The 25,816-nt window shown below is 45.4% G+C and overlaps 1 protein-coding gene across 1 annotated transcript in view; it reads left to right on the top strand.

The window, feature by feature from the left end:
* LOC309401502 (uncharacterized protein) overlaps window positions 1-25,816 on the top strand; it is a gene marked incomplete at both ends in the record, with an annotated part of 36,547 nt that overhangs the window by 5,566 nt on the left and 5,165 nt on the right. The window contains 4 exons of the mRNA XM_081970564.1: window positions 12,786-13,071; window positions 16,513-16,779; window positions 22,776-23,034; window positions 23,512-23,612. Coding sequence (XP_081826690.1) covers window positions 12,786-13,071; window positions 16,513-16,779; window positions 22,776-23,034; window positions 23,512-23,612 — 913 coding nt within the window. The remainder of the gene's footprint in view (window positions 1-12,785; window positions 13,072-16,512; window positions 16,780-22,775; window positions 23,035-23,511; window positions 23,613-25,816) is intronic.

Below are 25,816 nucleotides of genomic sequence, written 5' to 3' on the forward strand. Positions count from 1 at the left end.
CATATGACCAGTATTCCAATAAGAATCGAGATCAATGTGTCCCCAAAAATATAAGCTTCTTATCCTATGAAGAATTGTTGGGATTCATCCTGGCTTTCTTTGCCTTTGCTTTGTCCCTAATGACAGGCTTTATTCTGGGAATCTTCATTAAATACCGAGAAACTCCCATAGTCAAAGCTAACAACCGGGACCTCACCTACCTCCTCCTGGTTTCACTCCTGCTTTCTTTCTTGACCTCCCTTCTATTCATCGGTCACCCCATGAAAATGACCTGTCTCCTTCGACAAACCATTTTCAGTATTGTTTTCTCAATTGCTGTGTCTTCCTTGCTGGCCAAGACTGTAATGGTGGTAGTTGCATTTTTGGCCACAAAGCCAGGCAGCAGCATGAGGAAATGGCTGGGGAAGGCTCTGCCCAATTTTATTGTTTTATCCTGCTCTGGTATTCAAGTATGCATCTGTATCATTTGGCTGGGAATCTTTCCCCCATTCCCAGATTCTGACTTTCATTCCCAACCAGAACACATCCTGCTGCAATGCAATGAAGGCTCTGTCACCATGTTCTACTCTGCCCTTGGCTACATGGGTTTCCTGGCTGCAATCTGCTTCTTGGTGGCATTTCTGGCTCGAAATCTGCCAGGAGCCTTCAATGAAGCCAAACCGATCACCTTCAGCATGTTAGTTTTTTGTAGTGTTTGGATCTCCTTTGTCCCCACCTACCTGAGCACCAAAGGGAAATACATGGTGGCTGTGCAGATCTTCTCCATCCTGGCCTCCAGCCTGGGTTTACTTGCCTGCATCTTTATCCCCAAATGCTACATTATTATCCTGAGACCTGCCATGAACACCAAAGGACATCTGATGCTAAAATAACATTAAGGCTCCTTATGTTGGTGTCTATTTTTGCATAGTTTACATGCAGTATAAATCACATACTTTGAAGTAATATTTTATGTGTTGTAGCTTATCTTTCTTCATTCCATGTGAATTTTGAATTATAATAATTGAATAGTAAAATTTCTTAAACAACTCAAACTATTTGAATTAACCATACCCTTCATTTGTCACAATCTGAATTCATGTTAAATCATAACTATCATCAATGACATTAATAAAATTCTGGTATGGTTTTAGACTAAATTAAAGGCTATGGCTAATGTTGATGTGTGTTTTTGTTGCTATGTAGGTTGATGTTATATTTTATTTTCTGGAATGATGTTTTGACTTTTTAAGAAAATAGTTAATTTCAAATATATATTTGATTGATCTCTTCTGGCTGGATAATGTAAGATCACTCATTGATAAATGAGATAGATAGAGGGAGAGATCGAGACAGAGAAAAACAAAGAGACATATAACATTCTATATATTAAGATTTAAAAAAAATATTTATTTAAAAAAATTATGGGTTTCCTGAAGCCCAGGCTCTCTGAGCACTCCCCTAATGTTTGGACTGCTTGGAGGGAAAATCAGGCAACAAGAGATTGATTGCAGCTGGAGGTATGCTTCAATGCCAAGCAGTGGTTCCCTTCTAAGAAGCAGAAGCAAGAGAAGATAAGTACTGGTGGAAATTCCCTTGCCCTAGTCTCCAGATACAGGGAAGGGTCTCAATCAAGCTGGCAAGGGTGGACTGGAGGTGGGACTGGAAACCAGTCAGGCTCCCAAAGCCCCAGATGGAATTCCGAGGGAGTGCAAAAGAGCAACAGAGGGAGAATTTTTACCAAGCCACCCTTCATGATGAGGGACCATCATGCTGCCCAAAAGAGAGGGGAGGGACATCTGATCCTGTTGAAGGGAGGAGATGCAGACTGGAGCACAACCCCTCTCCCCCTCTCGATAGACGGAGAAGGAGCCCAAAACGGCAACCAGTGCCTCTCCCATGCAGCAGGCAGGTTGCCAAGAGCAGGCAACCCCCTCCCTCTCTCCGAACTAGGAGTGAAGATGATCAGCCATATCAGGTGCAAGCATGCTAAGGCTGCCAATTCAGGGGAAAGTTTGATGGAGACTCAGACCAGCTAGCCGTATTCCTTGATTCAGCTGATATCCACCTAGAATGCTACGGGCACCTCTACCCATCCCCCAGAGCCATGGTGAATGCCATCACAGAGGGTCTAGAGGGAGAAGCAAGGGAATGGCTAGCAGCCCTCCACAAGAGGAGAGCCCCCCAACTGCAAGACATAGATGACTTCCTGCAACTGCTAGAGGCCAGATTTGAGGAGGTGGAGGAGGAGGACCCATATGCAGAAGAGGAACTCAGCAACCTAAAGCAGAGGGGCCGCCCCATCAAAGAGCACATCCATGAATTTAGGATGATTATAGGAAGGCTACCCCCTTTACCAGAGCAGCTGCTGGTGCATTTTTTCAGAACAAGCCTGGACAAGCAAATTGTCCAAGTAACTGCATACTGCGACATCCCAAATCAACTCTCTGAGTGGTTCCGAGTAGCAACAAAAGTCGATAGCGGGCTGCTCACCCATGACATGACAAAGCAACCGGACACACAAGAGAGAGGTCAACCCGACCTGAAACCACCCAGCAAGCAGGGAACCACAGCTGGCTCTGAGACCAGCCCTCCCTCGAAGTCCGCTGAAATGCTACAGATGTGGGGGGATGGGCCACATGGCAGCTGCTTGCCTAACCCTAGCCCCAAAACCAAGGCCAGACCCCCTGCCCAGCGCACGACCAGAGCAAGGGCCCAAACAGACCACCAAAGGAAAGCCCTCCAGGCTGCAAAGGCCCCTTCACCCTCAGGAAAAAGTGATGGAACCCCAGGCAACGACACCCAGTCACCTGAATCATATGACAGTGAGGACAAGAGAGAAAATGGCCCAATGGTGAGGGAATCAATTCACCCTTTCCTTTTTCCAATATGGCTCACAGCCCCAAAAACAGGAAACCAGGGGGATTTTCAAGCCCTAATAGACTCAGGTTGCACAAGGTGCTTGATCAATCTAAGCACAGTCCTGAAACTGGGGATCAGAGCAAAAAGACTGGCCCACCCAATCCGGATCGAGCAGGTCAACGGGTCCCTAATGGGAGGAGTCTATGCCACCCACCTGACTGAACCAGTGAGGCTAGAGCTAGCAGATCACTGGGAAGTAATTCGATTCATAATAGCCCCCAAAATAACAGACACAGTCATACTGGGACTTTCCTAGCTAGACAAGTGGGGACCAACTATCTGGTGGCAAGGGGGTACCCACAGACTTAGGATATCAAGGGGCCCCCAACTCCTCCCACACCAGCAAGCAGAAGCACAACCCATGCTGGAAACCCCCCAAGAGAGTCCACAAGAACAACTGGCAACCACATCTGACAAAACCCCAGAGGCTGAACTGATTCCAATAGAATATCAGGACCTTGCAGAAGTATTCAGCGAGGCCGAGTGCCATGTTCTGCCTCCCCACCGGGAGACAGACTGTGCCATCGAAATCATCTCTGGGGCAAAACTATCCAAGCCCAAACTGTATGCCATGACACCCCAGGAAATGCAAGAGATGCGCAAATACATAGACAAAAACCTAGCAAGGGGATTCATTGAGCCAGCCAAGCCACGGGTCGCAGCACCAGTCCTCTTCAAAGAAAAAAAAGATGGCACCATGAGATTATGTGTGGACTTTCAAGGGATAAATGGGGTGTGCGTACACAACCTATACCCCCTCCCCCTCATGAAGGACATGCTGTCTCATCTTGCCAAGAGAAAAGTCTTCACCAAACTAGACATCAGAGAAGCATACTACCGAGGACGAATCAGAGAGGGAGATGAGTGGAGAACAGCATTCAACTGCCCCCTAGGGAGCTTTCAATTCAAAGTGATGCCTTCGGGCTGCAGGAGGACCCAGCGGTATTCATGCAGTTAATAAACTAGGTGCTGCATGAGCACCTCTACAAGGGGGTCCTCGTCTACCTAGATGACATCCTTATCTACACAGAGACCATGGATGACCACGTACCCCTGATCTGCCAAGTACTGGAGAAACTTCTGGCAGCCAACCTGTACGTCAAGGTATCAAAATGCGAATTCCACCATGCACGGTTAGACTACCTGGGTTACTGAGTGTCAAATGAGGGAATAGAGATGGACCCAGAAAAAGTGCAAGCCGTCCTAAGCTGGCGTCCCCCTCGCACCCGCAGACAGCTACAAAACTTCCTAGGGTTTGCGAAATTCTACAGGCAATTCATCCCCTCCTTTGCGAAGATTGCCAAACCCCTGACAGACCTCCTGAAGACAGGGAGCCCAGGAACGAAACCTCATCCGGGACAACCCCTACCATGGGACCTAACCTGCCAAGAGGCATTCAAGACACTAAGAGAAATGTTTGCAAAGGAGCCAGTGCTGAAGCATCCTGACCCCAAGCAACCTTTCGTGATCCAGGCAGACACCAGTGATGTGTCAGTGGGAGTGGTGCTACTCCAAAGAAACAACCAAGGAAACTTACAACCCTGTGCCTATACCTCCCGCAAGCTCACAGACACAGAGAGACGATGGGCCGCATGGGAAAAGGAGGCTTTCACAGTGAGACGGGCACTGCTAACCTGGAGACACCTGTTGGAAGGAAGCCAGAAACGATTCGAAGTCTGGACCGACCACAAAAATCTGGAGACGCTTAGGACGCCACAGAAACTATCACCCAAACAAGTCCAATGGGCTCAATATTTCAACCATTTTGATTTCGTCTTAAAGCACATTCCAGGCAGGAGGAACTTTCTAGCTGACGCTCTCTCCCGCATGCCTCAGTACAAATGCGAACGGGAGCACATAGTGGATGCCATCATTCCCTCTACTCAAACAGCTGCCCAAGTAACCACCAGGCAGCAATGCCGTGACCGGCAAAACCAACGCGCAAGCAACCTAACCATGAGACTCAAAACTGAACTGCTAGCAGACCCCTGGTTCCAAAACAACCGACACATCTTGATGAAAAGAGATGACCTTGCAAGGAAGGGAATGAAACTCTACATCCCAGAATCCCTACGTATCCTAGTTTACCAAATTGGCAGGCCACTCTGGGTTCCTAAAGACTTTACACTCAGCCTGGAGGCAATTCTGGTGGCCTGCATAAACAAAGATGTGGATAATTACGTGAAAAGTTGCACCATCTGCGCCACAATGAAGAGATGACCAGGAAACCTGCCCGGACTGCCACAAACAGTAGCAGAGCCAATGAGGCCATGGGAGATCGCAATGGACTTTATAGTAGAGTTGCCAAAAGTGGAGGAAACCCCTCGGCTCACAAGCTGGCTAAAACTGTTCGTGAAGCATATCTACTGTACTGACTGCATGGAGTACCTCAAAGAATTATCTCAGACAGAGGGGTCCAGTTCACGGCTAAGTTCTGGAGGGAGTTCCTGCAGTCCATTGGGTCATCTCAGGGTCTTAGTTCAGCTTTTCATCCAAGCACCAATGGGGCAGCAGAGAGACTGAATGCCATGATAGAGCAGTACCTGAGGTGTTACGTGAACTATCAGCAGTCCAATTGGGCAGACCTTTTATCTTTTGCTGAGGTCGCATACAATAATGCTGTTCACAGTAGCACAGGACTCACACCATTCAAAATAGTGAGCGGTATGGATTTCGTCTCAATGCCTAAGTATCCAAGGGATTCCCCCCTCCTCAGTCAGCCTGACTGATTGGATGTCGATGCTGAAATCAACCTGGGAAAATGTCAAAAAGGCACTGGCTAAAGAGGCACAAACCTATAAGAAACAGGCAGATAAACACTGGGCTCCACAACGGCCATTCTGGGTAGGAGAGAAGGTTTACCTCTCCACAAAATATTTGAGATTAAAACTGCCTAGCAAGAAACTGGGGCCAAAGTTTATGGGACCATTCCCCATAGTAAAGATATTCAACCCAGTCACAGTGCAATTGAAACTATCTCGATTGTTGGGGAGGATACACCCAGTGTTTCATAGTAGCCTCTTAAAACCTGTGATCGGATCCACTTTTGAGACCACTACCCCGGGAGCCCCCGGGCCGTATGGTCATAAGGGGCCAAACCCATTATGAAGTTCAATGAATCCTCGATTCAAGGTGGCACAGGAGACAACTCCAATACTTAATCAAGTGGAAGGGCTACCCATTATCAGAGGCATCTTGGGTGAAAAGTACAAATATCCAGGCTGATTGCCTCATTGCAAAATTCCATGCAGAAAATCCAAGCAAGCCTGGGGGAGGGACACATCCTTAAGTTATATACCTGTACTCAAATTGTCTTTGTGTCACACAGGTCACTTTTGGAAAGTGAGGGGAGCTGGACATCAACTTCTAAAGCGTTGCCATGACTATTATCAGGCTGGCATGGGCGGGGGGAAATTCCATGCATGCCTTCAGCTGGAGTCGGATCTCATGTCTAGACCCTAGTTGGAGAATATGAATTATGATGCAGGACAAAAGGGAGGGGATTACAGGGGTAAAGTTCAAATGCAATTAAGCGAAAGCAGTTTTGGCTCCACCAGAGTCCACGCCAGAATGTTGATCCTAATAAATGATTGGATTTCCTTTGAGCTATGTCTGGAGGCTCGTAAATTAATTAGGCCGTCCTCTGGGAACTTCACAGGCTCATTGTCTACTTTAAGAACATTGAACTGTTTTTCCACATTTGAAGCTTTAGAATCTCAATAATAAATTTTCAGACTAAGAAAACAATCAAACTTCCCTGAATTGTTCCTTTCTTGATTCTCAAATTAGGATTATTCTCCTGAGTCAAACAAAACTTTTTTCTCCAACTGCACACTTTTGTGACAATGCTCATTCCCAATTCCCCTTCTAATTTTTACAAGCATGTATTATTTATTCTCCTTTGGAATTTCCACCACCACAATTAGTTGCCAATCAATGTGACAACAAATGGGATAAACAGCACCTGATACTCTGATTTGTAACAGCCTCCTTCTGTGATGAGAGCATAGGTTGGGGTAAAGCTGGGCAAATACTGTAGCAATCTGAAATTGCAGATAAAACTTCCAAATCTGGGGGCAAACTGGACCTTCTTTGCTTTCATTGTAGTCTCTGAGATTTAACTCTGTGCTGAAGAAAGAACTATAGGAAGGATCTCTTGCAGTGTATGTCAAATGTTGCGGGTGCTGCATATACAGCTTTTTCTGCTTCAGCTTCTGTCTCAAATTCCCTGTGCCTGTATGCTGGTGAAATGTCCATTTAAGGTGATAATATAAGAAAAGGAATGGTTCCATTACTACCAACCAGGAGACTACTGGATTACTGGAATAATGTCTGGAATCGTAGCTCGATTGTATGAATTTTCGTTCTCCAAGTCTCCAACCCACCAACTGAAAAGGTAATTGTCAACATGTCCAGGATTCTGGTGATTGAATTTACCTGCTCCAATATCTTTTCTAGAAATGATTTCCATTCCCTGATTCCTCACCTTGAGAAAGGCAAATTCATTATTGCTTTTCCCAATTTCCTTTAGAGGAAAGGCTCCTGGGGAACATGATGATTTTGTAAAAGTTCCTTTTAAGTTCTTCCACAAGTGTCAGTCTCAACACTGGGCACTGCCAACACTGTCCCACAATGACCCTTACCTGGATGGGGTTCTGTCTGCTTTCAGAACGATTACCTTGAGACTGTGGAGAGTCAGCAACCTGTTTATTCATATTTATTTTATTTATTTATTAACAATAGTTAAACATTAACTCCTAATAAAGTGATTGAACGAATACCTGAGAATAGAGGGAGATCTCGTGTATTTTCTCCCCACTGTTTCTTCCCCCTCCTTACATTTATTCTATAATTCCTACCACCCACTCCGCTCTTTCTTTCCACACTTTAACACTTTTGCCACTTTTGTGGCTTTCCTGTTCCTTTTGGCTTAAATAAAAGGGATATGTTAGAGTAGCAGAGTTGGAAGGGACCTTGGAGGTCTTCTTCGTTTTCCAGAAGTTCATTGAAGTTTCCATGAATTTTTGTATGTCTCTGCTGATGCCAAAGATTTTCAGGCATTTCTTGATCCAGCTGTGGGGAAATGAATCAAATGCTTTCTTATATTCTATCCAAGCCATGAACATGTTGGTTCGTCTTTTCTTTGAATTCTTTAGGATTAACTTGTCAATCAGCAGTTGGTCCTTTGTTCCCTTTGAATTTTAGCAGCATCCTTTCTGTTCTACAGGAAGCAAGTCATTTCTTTTCAAGTATCCCTAAATTTGATTTGCAGTGATGCGAGTAAGGAGCTTGTGTGTTGTTGGCAAGCAGGTGATTGGCCTATGATTTCCAGGATCCTTTCCTCTTTCTTTATCTTTCTGGATCAAAAATGTCCTTCTAGTTGTCATCCATTCATCATTTTCAGGTGTGTTTAAGATCTGGTTCATTTGGGCTGCCAATCTCTCATTCACATATGTAAGTGCCTTTAGCCAGAAACCATGTAGCTCATCTGGTCCAGTTACACTCCAATTCTTCACTTTTCTTGACTGCCTTTGCTCCATTTCTTTTGTTATTTTCACATTTTCCATTTTATGCACTTTAATAGAATCCTCAACCTGCTTGATCCATTTTGCATTTCTGTTGTGCTTCTTGTTGTTTTCCCACAAGTTCTTCCAGAATTTCAGAGCTTTCTCTTTATCAGGCTTTTCATTTGTTGTTACTCCATCTCCACTTTCTAAGCCCTTATAAAACTGGTGCTGATTTGATCTGAACTGTGAGTTTTCCTTGAACTGAGTTACTGGATTTTCATATCGTTTAATCTTTTCAGCAATGGCAACAAACCTCTGCTTCAGCTCTTCAATTAGTCCTGCAATCTCCTTGTTCTCCAAATCGTATCTTGCTTCCAGGCTGCTTTTGACCTGCTTGTTCTTTAGCTGACCTTGCCTTAGGTTTTTCAAGTTGCCCAAGTCTCTCGAAATTTTTTGATCTTCAATTCCATCCGAATTTTCCACTTGGGCTTCCCCTTCTTACCTCTTTGGTTCTTTTGTATTTTCAAACCCAATTCTTTGGTAGTCATGAAGGCTGTTGCATACATCAGCTGGTCTGCTTCAGCTAATGTAATGGTTTCAATGGTTTGCACAGTCTCATTGACTGTTTTTAATACATTTCCCAATTCTTTCCGGTTCACTTGGTTCAGCTCCGGCAAATGTGCTCTTTCAGCATCTTCCATTTGATGTTGTTGTTGTTGTTGTTGTTGTTGTTATTATTATTATTATTATTATTATTATTATCATCATCATCATCATCATCATCATCATCATCATTATCATTATCATTATCATTATTTGGTTAATCTTTGGTGAGATTCACAGACTTTGGGGCTGGTTGGTAGCTCAACAGCTTGTCTCCTAACCAAGGACCTAGGAACTGTTAAGGTAACGTCGGAGGATATAAGTTGTTCCAAGTAGGGTGGATTTTTGTGGAGTCAGAATGTTCAAGTCAGATAAATTTAGAATTGTTGTTGTTGTTGTTGTTGTTGTTGTTGTTGTTGTTGTTGTTGTTATTATTATTATTATTATTATTATTATTATTATTATTATTATTATTATTATTTTTACTATTGAAACTCAGCCAACTGAACATTCAAAAGTGCATTACAAATACCAGTGACTGGGGCTAATGGTTGATACGGTTTGCTGTCAGCGTTCAGGTGTTGGAGCAATTTCTTCAGCTTGTTCATCATCACTTGTTGTTTTCTTTTTAGCTAATATTTCTAGATGTTGCATTTCCACTTCTGTGAAAACTTTATTACGGATGATGAAGCGTCTTTGATCCATTAATCTTTGTTCAGTTATGTCACTTTCTGTGTGTTGTTCCTTCCACAGTTGCATCATTCTTTTTTGAAATCCCCTGGCTGTTGGTTCTGCCTGGTAGTAATATTTGAGGATTTATCGATTTTCTTCGGTTTTCCAAGTTTTGCTCATTGGTTCCAGTAGCTTTGCAGTTGTTCGCCCTGGTTCCCCGGCAGTAACAACTGAACCCTGTAGCCCCTTTTTTTGACAGATGCCCAGGAGCCATAGCATCTGACGTGGTCCTTGTTGACCCGGGCTATGACCGATCCAAATTGGAATTTTGTTGGCTTCTTCTCATCATTAGTGATGGTAGGTGCCTGGGTTGGTTCTCAGAGCTAAGCCACTACTGATTCAAGGACGATAATATCATAACTGTAGGAACCGCACCAGATAGCTGTTCAGGCCCAGCCACGCAGGAAAGAGGCCTACCTTCTTGTTTGATGGTAGGAAGGAAGGATCAGGAATGGGGGCGGGAGGAAAGAGGCCTACCTTCCTGCTTGGTGGTAGGAAGGAAGGAAGGATCAGGAACCGGGGGAGGAAAGAGGCCTACCTTCCTGCTTTGTGGTATGAAGGAAGAATCAGAAATTATGGGGAAGGAAAGAGGCCTACCTTCCTGTTGTTATTATTATTATTATTATTATGTGGTTAATCTTTGGTGAGATTCACAGCCTTTGGGGCTGGTTGGTAGCTCAACAGCTCGAGTCCTAACCAAGGACCTAGGAACTGTTAAGGTAACGTCAGAGGATATAAGTTGTTCCAAGTAGGGTGGATTTTTGTGGAGTCAGAATGTTCACTTCCGATAAATTTAGAATTTCCAAATAGTGAGGTAGCCTGTTAGGTATTGCTGCAAGGGCTCCAATTACAATCGGGACTATTAGGGATGTAACCCTAGGCTTGGCTTGGCAATGTATATATAAGCTATGATTGTAACAAATGTATTTGTTACTTTAAATGCTAAAGAGATGTAATTGATTTGTTAACTCAAGCAGCCATAAGAGGGAGCCAGAATGACTGTTAGCTCTCTGTTTGTTAGACGCTGATCGGTGTATTGAGGGGTACTGTATTTTCCTAGTGTTAGCTGTTTTGTGTACTAGACTGACTATTTGATAACTGAACGACTGAACCGTGTATGACTTGGACTGTTAACTGGACTCTGAATACCTCTATATTTCCAAATAGTAAACTACTATATTTTATACTATTCAGTGTCCCTGTATGCTGGTTTGTGCGTGTTCGTCCATACCACTCTCATTACGCTTCTCTGCACACTCGCTCTCCTAACGGGGAGCTTACTTACTTAACAGGGACAACATTCGATTTCTTTTTCCACATATATTCACTATATTTCCATTTTTATTTTATTTTATATTTCTATTTTCTGCTCCCCTATAAATGGTTCTCTCCAAACCGCAATACAATCCCCAGCTAGCTGTCAATAGCCATCAAAAACGCTTTTAATCCACAAAGAATAGAATCAGATAAGGAGAAATGAGACTTCCCCCTGGGCTCTTCATTTTAGTTGTTAATTTTTCTTCACTTCCAAATTGCAGAAGACAAAATCCTCTGAGGCTTTGGTGCTTAACCTCCTCTGCTTTCTTTTTCCAATTTTTCAATAACATTCCCTGAATACCAGTTAGCCACTAATTCCACTCCGGGGCTTTTTTAAAGAATAAGATCAGTTTTTTCTCTTTCTCTGTGAGTTCGTCAATCACTCATTCAGTTTCAACACTCTGTTCCCAGCACCGCTGCTGCACAATAACTTAGTCCAGTTGCCCCAGCTTTGTAGCAGTCATTCAATTATGGCTGCTGCCCCCAATGCCAGTTTGAAGGTTTTTTCTCTGACCTCCCAAGAAACTGCCGGTTCCTCTAGGTCATCAGAGCTGTCCCTTCTTCTCCCCTGTCCCTCAAGGACAGGTTTTCAGTCCGAAGACCCCCAAACAGTGATTTTTCTGGTTGGGTTTCCTCAAGGCTCAGCAGAGCCTGCTTTTTCCCCAACCATTTTCATGGCTTCTGGCTTCGCCTATTTATTTATTTATTGGAATTGGTCAAACAAAAACAAGAATAAGAGAATAAAAAATACAATGACAGGGACTATAGGCCTGTTGGTGCACTTATGCACACTCCCTCTACTGACCATTTAAGTATAAAGTAAAGTCCACGGAAGTCAATTTGTGACTGAAACTGTGAAAATTTGTAGCTTAGACAACTGAATCAGGTAAAATAATGCCTCACTTTGACAACTCTGTTACAGAAATCATATTTTTTACATTCAAGTTTAGAACGATTTACATGGAGTTTAAAGCAGTCGTTTGCACTTATATTATTGCAACTAAAACAGAAAAAATCATTTACAGGTAAAACATTACTACATAAAATTTTGTATGCAATACCTAGGTCTGACTGCAAGCGACACAGTTCTAAGATATCCAAGCTGAGATTTTTGAGCCTAGTAGCATAAGGAATTCTATTCAGAAGAGTGAAAGAAGAGTGCAAGAGTACAGAAGAATGCAAGACCTTTCTCGCAAAATACTTCTGAACCCGCTCGATTGTACTGATGTCAGATACATGGTGGGGATATACTTTTGACATGTTGACAGTTGAACAATACTCTAAAATTGGTCTAGCGTAAATTTTATAAGCTCCAATTAGCAGTACAATGTTTACAGAAAAAAGCTTTGCAAAATTAAGTTTACCACTCTTAATGCTTTTTTTAGCAACAGTGAGCTTTGGAGCCTAAATCATCAGTGATAAGTATACCTAGGTCCTTGAGAAAGTGAGTGTCATCTGCTAGATTAATGCCACCTAGTTTATACTTGACATTCTGATTACGTTTACCAATATGTAAGACAGAGCATTTATTAATTGAAATTTGAAGTTGCCAAATAGATCCCCATTCAGATCCATAGTCGAAATCACTTTACAAAACAACAGAATTATCTGTAGAATTGAATAATTTTATGTCATCGGCAAAAAGAACACAATTGCTTTTAAGTTGATCACATAAATCGTTGATATACAGAGTAAAAAAAGATGATGAAATTTCTTGCGTTGCAGTGAGAACACCTTCTACCACCTTCTGCCCTTCTTGTTGGCTGTTCATGAAATCAACCGGAATCCTTGGCTCTTACCCAACATCACCCTGGGCTACAACATCTATCAGAACTTTTTCAGTGCAAGAATGACATATGAGGCCATGCTGGATGTGCTCTCTACAGGGCAGGAGAACATCCCAAACTACAGATGTGGAAGACAAAAGAACCTGCTTGCAGTTCTTGAAGAGATGGATTCTGAACTCTTTGATCATATATCTAATGTCATGAGCATCTATAAAATTCCACAGGTATAAAAGAAAATGGAATTAATTCCAAGTTGTAAATTGTTCAGATTTGCCTAGAAGGCAGCACTTGTACATATTTCTCCAAAATAAATTTCTCCAAATAATTTGAAAGTCAGAGAGTAAATATTGGAAGAGCTGAAAGATTTTAAATTCACAAAGTATGTGAAGTGTGTGTGTCTGTGTGTGTGTTTACATACATATGTAGTTATGTAGTTCCTGTGATCAGTTGCCCCCCCACCTGCCCCCACCCTATCCTGTCCTAAATTTCTGCGTGTTTCAGCTCAGCTGATTCAAGCAGCACAGTGGATTTCTGTGCCTCAGCTGTTTTAGTTACCAGCGCTGCCCTAGACGGTAAGCTGTAGAGCTTGAAATTGGTGCAGTTTGTACTAGTGCTACAGACTCAGCAGAGGACTAGTACTAGTAACACCAGAAAGAGTGAAGCAGCTGGGTCAAAGGCAAAAGGACGCTCAGCTGTGGATGTATCTGCTGGTGAAAGGAAAGTCTGATGCTGTAAAGATCAACACTCCATAGGAAGCTGGAATATAAGATCCATGAATCAATGCAAGTTGGATGTGGTCAACCAAGAGATGACAAGACTAAACATCGATATCTTAGGAATTAGTGAATTAAAATGGACATGAATGGGTGAATTTAATTCAGATGACCATCAAGTATACTACTGTGGGCAAGAATCCCTCAGAATAAATGGAGTAGCCTTCATAGTCAATAAAAGAGTAGAAAAAGCACAATCCCCCAAATGAGAGAATGATCTCAATTTGAATCCAAGGCAAACCGTTCAACATTACAGTTATCCAAGTCCATGCCCCAACCACTAGTTCTGTAGAGGATTAAGTTGACCAGTTCTATGAAGCACTACAGTACCTTATAAAATTGACACCAAAATGATATCCTTATCATCATGGGGAGTTGGAACGCTAAAGTAGGAAGTCAAAAATAACTGGAATAACAGGCAAGTTTGGCCTTGGAGTACAAAATGAAACATAAGACCAGGAGCTGACTGTAGCTGAGATCATGAGCTTCTTGTTGCAAAATTTAGGCTTAAAATGAAGAAGTTAGGGAAAAACACTAAGCCACTCAGGTATGAACTCAATCATATCCCTGATGAACATACAGTAGAGGTGACAAATAAATTTAAGGAATTAGATCTGATTTCTTAAATCTATGGACGGAGGTTCACAACACTGTACAAGAGGTAGCAACTAAAACCATGCCATAGAAAAAGAAATGCAGGAAAACAAAATGACTGTCTGAGGAAGCTTTACAAATAGCAGAAGAACGAAGGGAAGTGAAATGCAAGGGAGAAAAAGGAAGATCCACCCAACTGAATACAAAATTCAAGGGAATAGCTACAAGAGGTAAGTATGCCTTCTTAAATAAACAGTGGAAAGATATAAAAGAAAACAATAGAATGGGGAGGACCAGAGAACTTTTTGGAAAAAATGGAGGTATTAAGGAAACAATTCATGCAAAGATGGGCATGATAAAGAACCAAAATGGCAGGGACACAACAGAAGCAGAAGAGGTTAAGAAGAGGTGGCAAAATTACACAGCAGAACTATAAAAGAATGAGCTTAACATCCCTGATAACCATGATGGGGTGATCACTGACCTCAAGCCAGACATTCTGGATTGTGAAGTCAAATGGGTCTTAGGAAGTCTGAGAAACAACAAAGCTATTGGAGGTGATAGTATTTCACCTGAGCTATTCAAAATCCTAAAAGGTGATGTACTTATTTTACATGCTAGCAAAGTTGTGCTCATAATCCTACAAGCTAGGCTCCAGCAGTATGTGGACCGAGAACTACCAGAAGTATAGGCAGGATTTCAAAGAGGCAGAGGAACTGGAGATCAAATTGCCAAAATAGGCTGGATCATAGAGAAAGCTAGCGAGTTCCAGAAAAACATCTTCTGCTTCATTGATTATGCTAAAGTCTTTGAGTATGTGGATCACACCAAATTGTGGCAAGTTCTTAAAGAGATGGGAGTACCAGACCATATTATTGGTCTCTTGAGAAACCTATATGTGGGTCAAGAAGCAACAGTGAGAACTGGACTCGGAACCACTGATTGGTTCAAAATTTAGAAAGGAATTAGCCAAGGCTGTATACTGTTGCGCTGCCAATGTAACTTATATGCAGAACACAGCAGAGGTGAATTTTTGCCAGTTTGCCCCAAATCAGGCGAACTGGTAGTGGCAGTGATAGGAAGCTCTGCCTACCTGCCCAGACACTTCTTCGCATGCTCAGAAGCCTCGCATGCGAGCACATGTGAGCATGTACAAGTGAACCGGTGGTAAAATAAATTGAAATCCACCACTGGAACACATCATGAGAATGGTGGGACTAAATGAATCACAAGTTGGAATTAAGATTGTCGGGAGAAATATCAACAGCCTCAGATATTCAGATGATACCACTCTAATGGCAGAAAGTGAAGAGGAACTAAAGAGCCTCTTGATGCGGGTGAAGGTGGAGAGTGCAAAAGTTGCCTTGAAACCTAACATTAAGAAAACTAAGATCATGGCGTCCGGCACTCTCAATTCCTGGCAAATAGATGGGGAAGAAATGGAGGTAGTGACCGATTTCATTTTCCTGGGCTCTATGGAACAGCTTGCCTCCAGAAGTTGTGAATGCCCCAACACTGGAAGTCTTTAAGAAGATGTTGGATAGCTATTTGTCTGAAATGGTATAGAGTTTCCTGCCTAGACAGGGGTTGGACTAGAAGAACTCCAAGGTCCCTTCCAACTCTGCTATTGTATTATTATGTGTTCTTTGGATTGGCAGCTACTTCTCTCCATTGCTGCTCTTGTTGGGAGAGCATCTTGTACAATTTAGCAGCTGTGAGCAGCATCTTTTCCCATCCGGAAAGCACTGTGGCACAGAGAAGCAGCAGCCATGTTGAATGCTATTTCTCTCAGCCACAGCACTTTTCGGATGGGACTTAGAGAAAAGAGTCAGCTCACAGCTGCTAAATTGCACAAGACGCTCTCTCAACAGTGCAGAGAGAAGCATCTGTTGCCCCAGAGAGCAGAGATGGAGGGGAGCAGGCCCCAAAAGGCTGCTCGGCCAAGCTTTGCACATGATGGAAGGACACACACTAACATTTTTCGTGAACCGGTGGTGGAATTATTTAAAACACACCACTGCTGATACCTCATGCTCATATACAATGGGGAAATGGCGGCTTGCCTCTGAGCTCCGCAGGATCGCGGGGGCTCTCCGACGGGGTAGGGATGCTGCCGGCCCCTGTTTCCACCTCGAGGGCTGGGGATTTGTTGGCGACCACCCTCGACTTCGCCCTGGATCCAAGCTGGCCCACCAGGGTGGTCGGATAGCCGGATGGAAGAAGGAGAGCGGGCCAGCTGGAGCTGGGAGGACCATTCTGAGCTGGCGTTTTTGAGCGTTTCTAAGTGGGGCGGTGCAGAACGAAGCGAAACAGAGCGGCAAATGGCCCGAGCGGATGAATAACGAGGACAGGAGCGGCGATGGGGGTGACCCTAACGACCCGAGCGGCCCAGTGGCGACTGTATGGAGGCAGAGGCGGTGGGGGCGGTCGGAGACGCCGAGTGCCAAACTCCTCGGTCGCCATAAACACCAGACCAGCAGGGAGGGCCGCGAGAGGGAGAATGAGGCCCGAAGCACCGGAGGGCGCCGGAAGATCATCAGGAGGACTGTGGAGGAGATCGAAATAGTACTGCGGGCCTCAGAATACGGCTCTGGGTCGCTGAGTAGGCGGAGGGCCACTGGCGACGAAGGCTGGACGTGGACGTGGAGGGGGAGACGCTGGAGAAGCGAGTGGCCACACGCCTAAGGTTTGACTCTTCCCCTGCCGTTTTCTTTACTGACAACTTGCCTCTCCCACTCACTTATTCTTATTTATCAACTTTACCATTCTGACTATGGGCTTTGCCCTTACCGTCCACCACGAACTGCATCTCAGCTCCACCCATAGATCAGCTGGCAAACTCACCACCCCATCCTTTCCACCTAGGGATGGACAATTACCATTTATTTATCCCCTTTTGTTGGGAATCCCGGCTTACAAAATCAGGGAAACAACTACAGCACCCGAAAACGCATGCGGCCCTGTGGTAGTTATAGGAACAAGATCTATTCGAGGTTAGACCTGCTGCTGCTGCAAGAGTCCCCCCTCTCGCAGGTATGGCCCTCTGCCCTTTCAAGGGCCCACCTTGATGACGGGTTTATTAACCCAGAGAGGTGGAGGAAACGGAAGCTCAGGGGATTTTTAATAAAAAGCTTTTTAACAGTTTTAAGGGGTTCCGGAGTGGGGGGGAGGGTTAAACAGGCCAGGAATGGGATTAGAGCCAGGCGAACAGGTGTGGTCAGGAGGGGAGTGAGCGGAGCGGGGGAGAGGAGGGAAAATAACATTCCAACAGAGGGCTTCGTTATACCAACGGTCGTAGGGAGGGGTGGGTGCGAGGACAGACGAAGAACTTGCAGTCGGTTGGGAGACCATGGTCGCTGGACACGCCCGGTCACTTGTACCAACCCCCGCATTCTAGGTGGCCAGGATCTACAGAGCCAGGGCCTGAGGCTGATGTTGTGTAACGCGAGGTCCGTTGTCAACAAGGCCCCCCTCATAAAAGACCTGATTTCAGAGGGGGAGCCAGACCTCGAAGGAATAACGGAGACCTGGTTGGGCCACGAGGGAGGCTTACCCCTCGTGGAAATGTGCCCACCAGGCTACCGAGTATTCCACCAGCCACGGGCCCAGGGTAGCGGTGGTTGGGTAGCGGTGGTTATACGGGAGAGTCTGGAACCGAGAGAGTTCACTGTGCCACAGACATCCGGGTTTGAGTCTCTGGGCGTGAGATGGGACCCAGGGAGACAGTTGGGCCTGCTGATTGTATACTTGGCTCCTCGCTATACATCAGCGGCCCTGCCTGAACTCCTCGAGCTGATCGCAGAGATGGCGGTTGAGACCCCCAAACTTTTAGTTATGGGGGATTTCAACCTGCCGTCGATGGGAGAAGCATCCGAGGTGGTTCGGGAGTTCATGGCTTCCATGACAGCCATGGACCTGACTCAATTAATTCAGGGCCCCATGCACAAGGGAGGCCACACGCTGGATCTTGTTTTTGTCTCTGGCCAGTGGACGAGTGATCTGGGAATAGGGGACTTAGTCATCACACCCCTGTCATGGTCAGATCACTCACTTCTCTGGCTTGACTTCCCTGGCACTACCCCCCACCGCGGGGAGGCGGAACCAGAATGTCCTAGATGGTTCCGCCCCAGGCGCCTGATGGAACCGGATAGGTTCCAGACAGAGCTTGGGCCACTTCCTGTAGACCTGACCCGCTCCCGGATGGAGGACCTGGTAGCCGCATGGAATAGTGCGGCCGCCAGGGCCTTAGACCGGGTTGCGCCTTTGCGGCCTCTCCTGTGGCAACGAACCACCCTGGCTCATTGGTTTACCGAGGAGCTAAGGGCGATGAAACGCCACAAGAGATGCCTAGAGAGCAGATGGAGATCCTCCCGTTCCGAATTTGACTGAACACAGGTAAGAACCTACTTAAGGACATACCTTGTGGCATTAAGAGTGGCCAAACGCCGATATTGTGCCGCTCTTATTGCGTCCGCAGAAAACCACCCTGCCGCCCTGTTTCGGGTGACCCGCTCCCTCCTGTCACAGAGGCCGCGGGAAGCCCCCTTGCAGGGCAGGGCAGAGGAATTTGGGGAATATCTGCAGGATAAAATCGCTCAAATCCGGAGGGAATGGGTCCCCCTCAGTGATCCAGGTGGGACGTCCGAGGCGAGTCTTGAGAGACCATCTTGGGAGGAGTTTGACTCTGTTACTGCTGAAGATATGGACAGGTTGCGTGGGTGACTGCGAGCCACCACATGTTTATTGGACCAGTGTCCCTCCTGGCTTGTACTGGCATCCTGGGAGGTCACAAGAGGCTGGCTCTTGGGACTAGTGAACGCTTCATTGAGTGAGGGGTTCCTACCAGCCGCCTTGAAAGAGGCGGTTGTGAGGCCCTTACTCAAGAAGCCTTCTCTGGACCCAACTGAGCTAGCTAATTATCGTCCCGTCTCCAACCTTCCCTTCTTAGTGAAGGTTGTAGAGAGTGTGGTGGCCCAACAGTTCCCACGTCACCTGGAGGAAACTGATTATCTAGACCCGTGCCAGTCCGGCTTCCGACCCGGGCACAGCACAGAGACGGCCTTGGTCGCGTTGGCAGATGATCTCTGGAGGGCCAGAGATAGGGGTAGTTCCTCTATCCTGGTCCTATTAGACCTCTCAGCGGCTTTTGATACCATCGACCATGGTATCTTATTGCGCCGGCTGGAGGGGCTGGGGGTAAGGGGCACCGTTTTGCGGTGGTTCTGCTCCTACCTCTCCGACCGGAGGCAATGTGTGTTGGCAGGGGAGCAGAGGTCGACCCTGAGGCCGCTCACTTGTGGGGTGCCGCAGGGGTCGGTCCTCTCGCCCCTCCTGTTCAACACATATATGAAGCTGCTGGGTGAGATCATCCGTGGTTTTGGGGTGGGATATCATCTGTACGCTGACGATACGCAGCTGTACATCTCCACCCCGAACCACCCCAACGAGGCCGTCGAAATGATGTCCCGGTGTTTGGAAGCCGTACGGGTCTGGATGGGAGACAACAGACTTAAACTCAACCCCTCCAAGACGGAGTGGCTGTGGCTACCGGCCCCCCGGTTCAACTAGTGGATGCCATCGCTGGCCATTGGGGGCGAGCAACTGGCCCCCATGGAGTGGGCGCGCAATCTGGGCGTCCTCCTAGATGCCCGGCTGTCTATGGATGACCATGTGGCAGCCGTGGCAAGGGGGGCGTTCCACCAGGTTCACCTGGTGCGCCAATTGCGCCCCCTATTGGACCGGGATGCCCTTCGCACAGTCACTCATGCGCTGGTGATGTCCCATCTGGACTACTGCAATGCTCTCTACATGGGGCTCCCCTTGAGATGCACCCGGGGACTGCAGCTGGTCCAGAACGTGGCCGCGCGGGCAATTATGGGGAGTACGAGGTACTCCCATGTAACACCTCTCCTGCGCGAGCTGCACTGGCTCCCTGTAGTCTACCGAGTGCGTTTCAAGGTGTTGATTACCATCTTTAAAGCGCTCCGTGGCACAGGACCTAGTTACCTGCGGGATCGCATCCTGCCCCATACATCCCTGCGACCAATTCGCTCTCACAGAGAGGGACTCCTCCGGGTGCCGTCCACAAAGCAGTGCCAGAGGGCGGCGCCCAGGAGTAGGGCCTTCTCTGTGATGGGCCCAGCCCTATGGAATGACCTCCCCCCTGACATAAGGACAACTACCGATCTCCGCTCCTTCTGCAAGAAACTCAAGACCCACCTGTTCCGACTAACCGGCCTGGCTTAAATTAGAACTATATTCTCTAATCCCCCTGGCAATTTTAAATGATAAATTTCAAATTTTAGGGTATTTTAATTGTTTTAATTTTATTGTTATTTCTTTTTAACTTTATGGCTATTTTATTTATGAATTGTAAAAATGTTTTATGTATATACCTCCTCTGTGTCATATGCTTGTATATTTAATTGTACGCCGCCCCGAGTCCCTTCGTGGAGAGGGAGCGACTTATAAATTGAATAAAATAAATAATAATAAATAATCCGTTGGGGTCCCCACAGTTGCTCCTACACCTCAAATCCTGCCCTGAGTCTCCACAGACACTGGGTCTGCTTTAAAGTGAAGTTATTAATCCGAGTTCTGCATTTCAAATGTCTGAAAGAAATTCAGCCAATTAAAGAGTTTATATAGAAATATTTGAAATCAATTATATGAATGAAGACAAAGAAATAATATACCATTATTAAACAATTGCTGGGTGGGATATAACAAACAATATTTTAAGCCCAACATATGAAAGAATCAAATAAGCAATGTCTATGAGAATAATCTATGAGAAATTAATGTGTTTGTCAGTTTAAAAAGATATTCCATGAGTGTATAGTAGTATTCTAGTGTTTGAGAGGCCGCCACAAAGAGGAGGAGGAGGTCAATTTATTTTCCAAAGCAGCAGATGGTAGAACAAGAAACAAAAGATGGAAACTAAGCAAGGAGGGAAGAAACCTGGAAATAAGGCTTTGAGGACAATTAACCAGTGGAACAGCTTCCCTCCAGAAGTTGTGGTTGCTTCATCACTGGGTTTTTCTAAGAAGAGACTGGAGAGTCACTTGTCTGAAATGGTATTGGGTCTCCTTGAGCAGGGGGTTGGACTAGGGCAGAAGTGTCACTCGATTTCATTGAGGGCCGCATCAGGGTTGTGTTTGACCTTGGGGGGAGATGTGGCCAAGGTGGGTGTGGCCAGCATGTCATCACTTGTGTCAGGGGGCACCTGTGGTAGCGCAAATGCTCTGCCAGCAAAACCAGGCTCCGGAACTTGGTTTTCCGCTGCGATGGTCTCCTGCAACACTTTCCCAGCCAAAATGGAATTTGAGGGGGCATGCTGTAGCTCCCTCTTTGCTGGCAGAGGCACCATGCGCCGGTCTTTTGTTATTTACAGGATGGCCCTGCGAGCCAGATCTAAGCACCCTGCAGGTCAGATCCAGCCCCCGGGCCTTGAGGTTGAGACCCTTGGATTAGGGTCTCCTGCTTGACTCTACATGGGGCTTCCCTTGAAATGCACCCGGAGGCTACAGTTGGTCCAGAACGCAGCCGCGCGGGTAATTATGGGGAGTACTAGGTACTCCCATGTGACACCGTTCCTGCGCGAGCTGCACTGGCTTCCTGTGGTCTATCGGGTGCGTTTCAAGATTTTGATAACAATCTTTAAAGCGCTCCATGGCTCCGGACCTAGTTACTTGCGGGATCGTATTCTGTCCCATACATCTCTGCGACCAATCCGCTCGCACAGAGAGGGCCTCCTCCAGGTGCCGTCCACCAGACAGTGTCGGGGGGCGGCGCCTAGGAGTAGAGCCTTCTCTGTGGCGGGCCCAGCCCTGTGGAATGACCTCCCTCCGGATATTAGGAATACCTCTGACCTCCGCTCCTTTCGTATAAAGCTCAAGACCCACCTATTCCAAGTAGCTTGCCTGGCTCAACGTTGATCTAACTATATCGCTCCTGATGGGTTTTTTATTTGGGTATTTTAATTGTATTCAATTATTTAGGGGTTTTTTAAACATTGTGATTTTAATTGTTTTTACTCATTAGCTGACCTCCTCCTTGTACATGTCTTGGTATACGTCTTTGTTATATGTATGTCTTGTCTATATATGTATTTCATATGTTTTATTGTATGCCGCCCGAGTCCTTCGGGAGAGAGTGCGGCTAAGAAATAAATATTTTTTATTATTATTATTATTATTATTATTATTATTATTATTATTATTATTATTATTATTATTATTATTATTATTATTATTATTATAAGACTTCCCAGCTCTATTCTGATTGAGTAATGGACGGAGTGAATGGGTGAATTATAATGTGACCAGGAGGGTGTGCTCTATGAGGACCACCCATGAAACTTACCCATAGATAATTCAGAGCTCCATGGTTTCAAAGGGAGCATACAAGACAACAGGACATAATGTCAAGGGAACTAGCAAAATTCATGCAGTTATTGTTTGAAACGTCTCTCAGCCGTGGGGAAAGGCCCTTAGATTTACCATCTGACTTTTATCATTAAAACTGGCACAAACTACCAATTACTTCTCTTTTATTTTTAGATCAACTACAGTGTCATCAACCAGATGGCTGAGCAAAATAATCATTTGCCTTTTTCATATCGGCTGACCCCAAACCAAGAACCCCCTTACTCTGCCATTGTCCAGCTTCTCCTGCATTTCCGATGGACGTGGATCGGCCTCCTTTCTCAGGACAATGACAGAGGAGAAAAAGTCAAAAGACGCTTCGAAGTTCTCGCTCTTAAAAATGGGATTTGCGTTGTCCTCTCAGGAACCGTCCTAGAAGCAAATATGAAGACAAGTACTGGAGAAACTGTCATGCAAGAAAAAAGGACAATGTTCTTTTCTCTTATCAAGAGTCAAATAAAAATTATAGTATGTCAACTGGACTTTCAAGCCTCAGTAATGTTAGCAGTAATAATACAAACAATTGATATGACTAATACATCCACTGTGGGAAGGGTGTGGATTGCAACAACTTTGACAGCTTTAAGTGTAGGTATTTTAGACCTCTCGGTTGATCTCCAAAATAAATATGCTTTGTTTTCCTTCCTCATCCAGACAAAGAGAAGGGCTCAGTATTATGACTTTAATTCTTATGCATCTATGGTCATATCATATGGAAAGGAAGCATTCCAATGTTCCTATTCAAGTCCTCTGTTATCTAAGAAGGTTTGGAAAAAATGCAGAGAAAAAGAGAACTGGGAATTCCCACCCCATGATGTGATTGCAAGAATCCTGTCTCAGGATTCCTCCAGTATCTTCCAAATAATTCAAGTTGTGGCCTGGGTCCTCAATGCTGCCTCTTCCTCCCAATGGAGTAAAAGGAGAATGCGGGCTGGATACCATCAGTCAGCCCAGATTGTACAGCCATGGCAGGTAAGTCTTCTCCTTTGAGGTTCAATTGATGCTGAATCAATCTGTTTCAGATGGTAATAGTGATTTGAAGAGGTTGAGTTATTCAGAGAACCACCAATCCAGAATAATAGCAAGAAAATACTGAATAAAGGCTGAAATTGTCATGTTTTTTTTCTATGTTTCTGCAGTTTCATAGGTTCCTGAGAGACTTCCAACATCACAATATTTCCAGAGATGGAATTTCTTTTGAAGAAAATGGAGTTCCTGTTGGTGACTTTGATATCATGCAGTGGATATCACTTTTGAACAAATCAGATGCAGGCGTGAAAATTGAAAATGTAGAAAGACAAGCCTCCTTGGAAGTCAAGATTTCTGTCAATCAAAATACCATCCAATGGCCAACATTATTTAACAAAGTAGTTGAAGCTGCTTGGATTTTGCTCTTCTACTTTTCTCCATATGTAGAATTTTTTCTCCTCAGAAATAATTCTTATTGCGGCCAATTGAGATAACTTCGAAATAAGAGAACTTAAAGCCTCATTAATTTATTAATATTGTCAGAGTTTGTTGCATAAATTCAAATCCAGAAAGCACACACAGATAACCGATTCAGCTGGATTCATTAACTTCTTTATATACATAAAACTAGATGAATAAATGTACAATACCAACAGGAGGTTCTTCCAAGTAAACACAAGGCAGGAGAGTTACAGGCAAACAAAAGCAGTTAGTTTCATATCAGCAGACAGGCCCAGACAGACTGATAGTTTACTTCACAGAGCAGCAGATTGTTAATACTGCTAAGCCACGCCCAGATTTCTTACTTAAATTTCTGTTTCCAATTCTTTGCACAGACTCAGAGGGCTGGCTGTAGTGCTGGCTGGCTTTGTTTCAGTAAGTGGAATGATTGGTTGTGTGGTTGTATCATGATTTGTAGATTGGTGCTGATTGGTACTGGCTGTGTGTCCATTGTTATTTCGTGTTGTAACGGCCTGGGTGGTGGGTGGGCCTCGTTTGTGGATTAGGGCTGGTTTCCAGATGTCTGGTAGGTGGGAGGTATCATCACATTTATTCATGTTGTGGGCAATGTTCCCTCTAAGGTGTGCGGCTGCGCGGCCGCGCACGTGGCAAGAAAACACCGTGCAGCATTTTCCAACTGCCACACAGTGATTTCTATTGCCACAGGCTCCAGAAGCTGGGGAGGTACTTTGCAGGCAGCTAGAACGGGCTGCCCGCAAAGGACCTCCCCGGACTTGCTTTGATGAGCACGGGGTGACTGAGGGTAGTTGTGAAGCACCAAAGCCCCCGCCACCACTGGAATAACTGCTACCACCTCCTCTTCCTCTAACAGCACTGCCGGATTTGCTGCCCGGCGCTGCGGCTGAGGTGAAGCCGCCAAAGCTCCAGCCGGCATCCCCGCGCGTGGCAGCTGTGCCTCCCCCCCACTCGGAGCACCTGAGCTCAGCGCCGCGTTACCCCTGCCCCCTCCTCCTTCGCCGCCGTGCTTTTGAGGAGCCATGAGGCTGCGGGAGCCAGTAGTAAGGCGGGGGGTAGCAGGGGGAAAAAAGCCTCATGGCTCCTCAAAATCACGGTGGAGGAGGAGGGGCAGGGGTAATGTGGCGCTGAGCTCAGGTACAAATGTGGTGGTGCTGTTGGAGGAGGAGGAGGTAGCAGCAGTTATTCTGGTGGCAGCTCATCAGCATCTTCAGCAGCAGCCCTGCCCACGATGAAGAAACCAAAGATGGAGCAGATCCACGCAGATAACGTCGCTGCAACATGACTGGAGGAGGAATTCTGGGAGTTGAAGTCCACAAGTCTTAAAGCTGTCAGGTTTGAAGACCTCTGCGTTTTTTTCTAAAGGGTTAGGGGTGCAAGGGTCTTGTAACTTGACAGCTTTAAGACTTGCACACTTCAAATGCCAGTTTCTGAGCCAACATGACTGGAGGAGGAATTCTGGGAGTTGAAGTCCACAAGTCTTAAAGCTGTCAGGTTTGAAGACCCCCAAAGGGTTGGGGTGCAAGAGTCTTGTAACTTGACAGCTTTAAGACTTGCGTGCTTCAAATGCCAGAGTTTCTGAGCCAACATTTTGGTTGCTAAGCAGGAGCGTTGTTAAGTGATACTGATATTAAATAACACTTTTAATTAAGCGGGTACCTTGAAGAAACATAACTTTGAGTTTCAAATAATACTGATTTCGTTGTTGTCTTAGGTGACATCTGTGAAAA

The sequence above is a fragment of the Natrix helvetica genome (assembly GCF_964273705.1).
Source record: "Natrix helvetica genome assembly, chromosome: 1".
NCBI lineage: Eukaryota > Metazoa > Chordata > Lepidosauria > Squamata > Natricidae > Natrix > Natrix helvetica.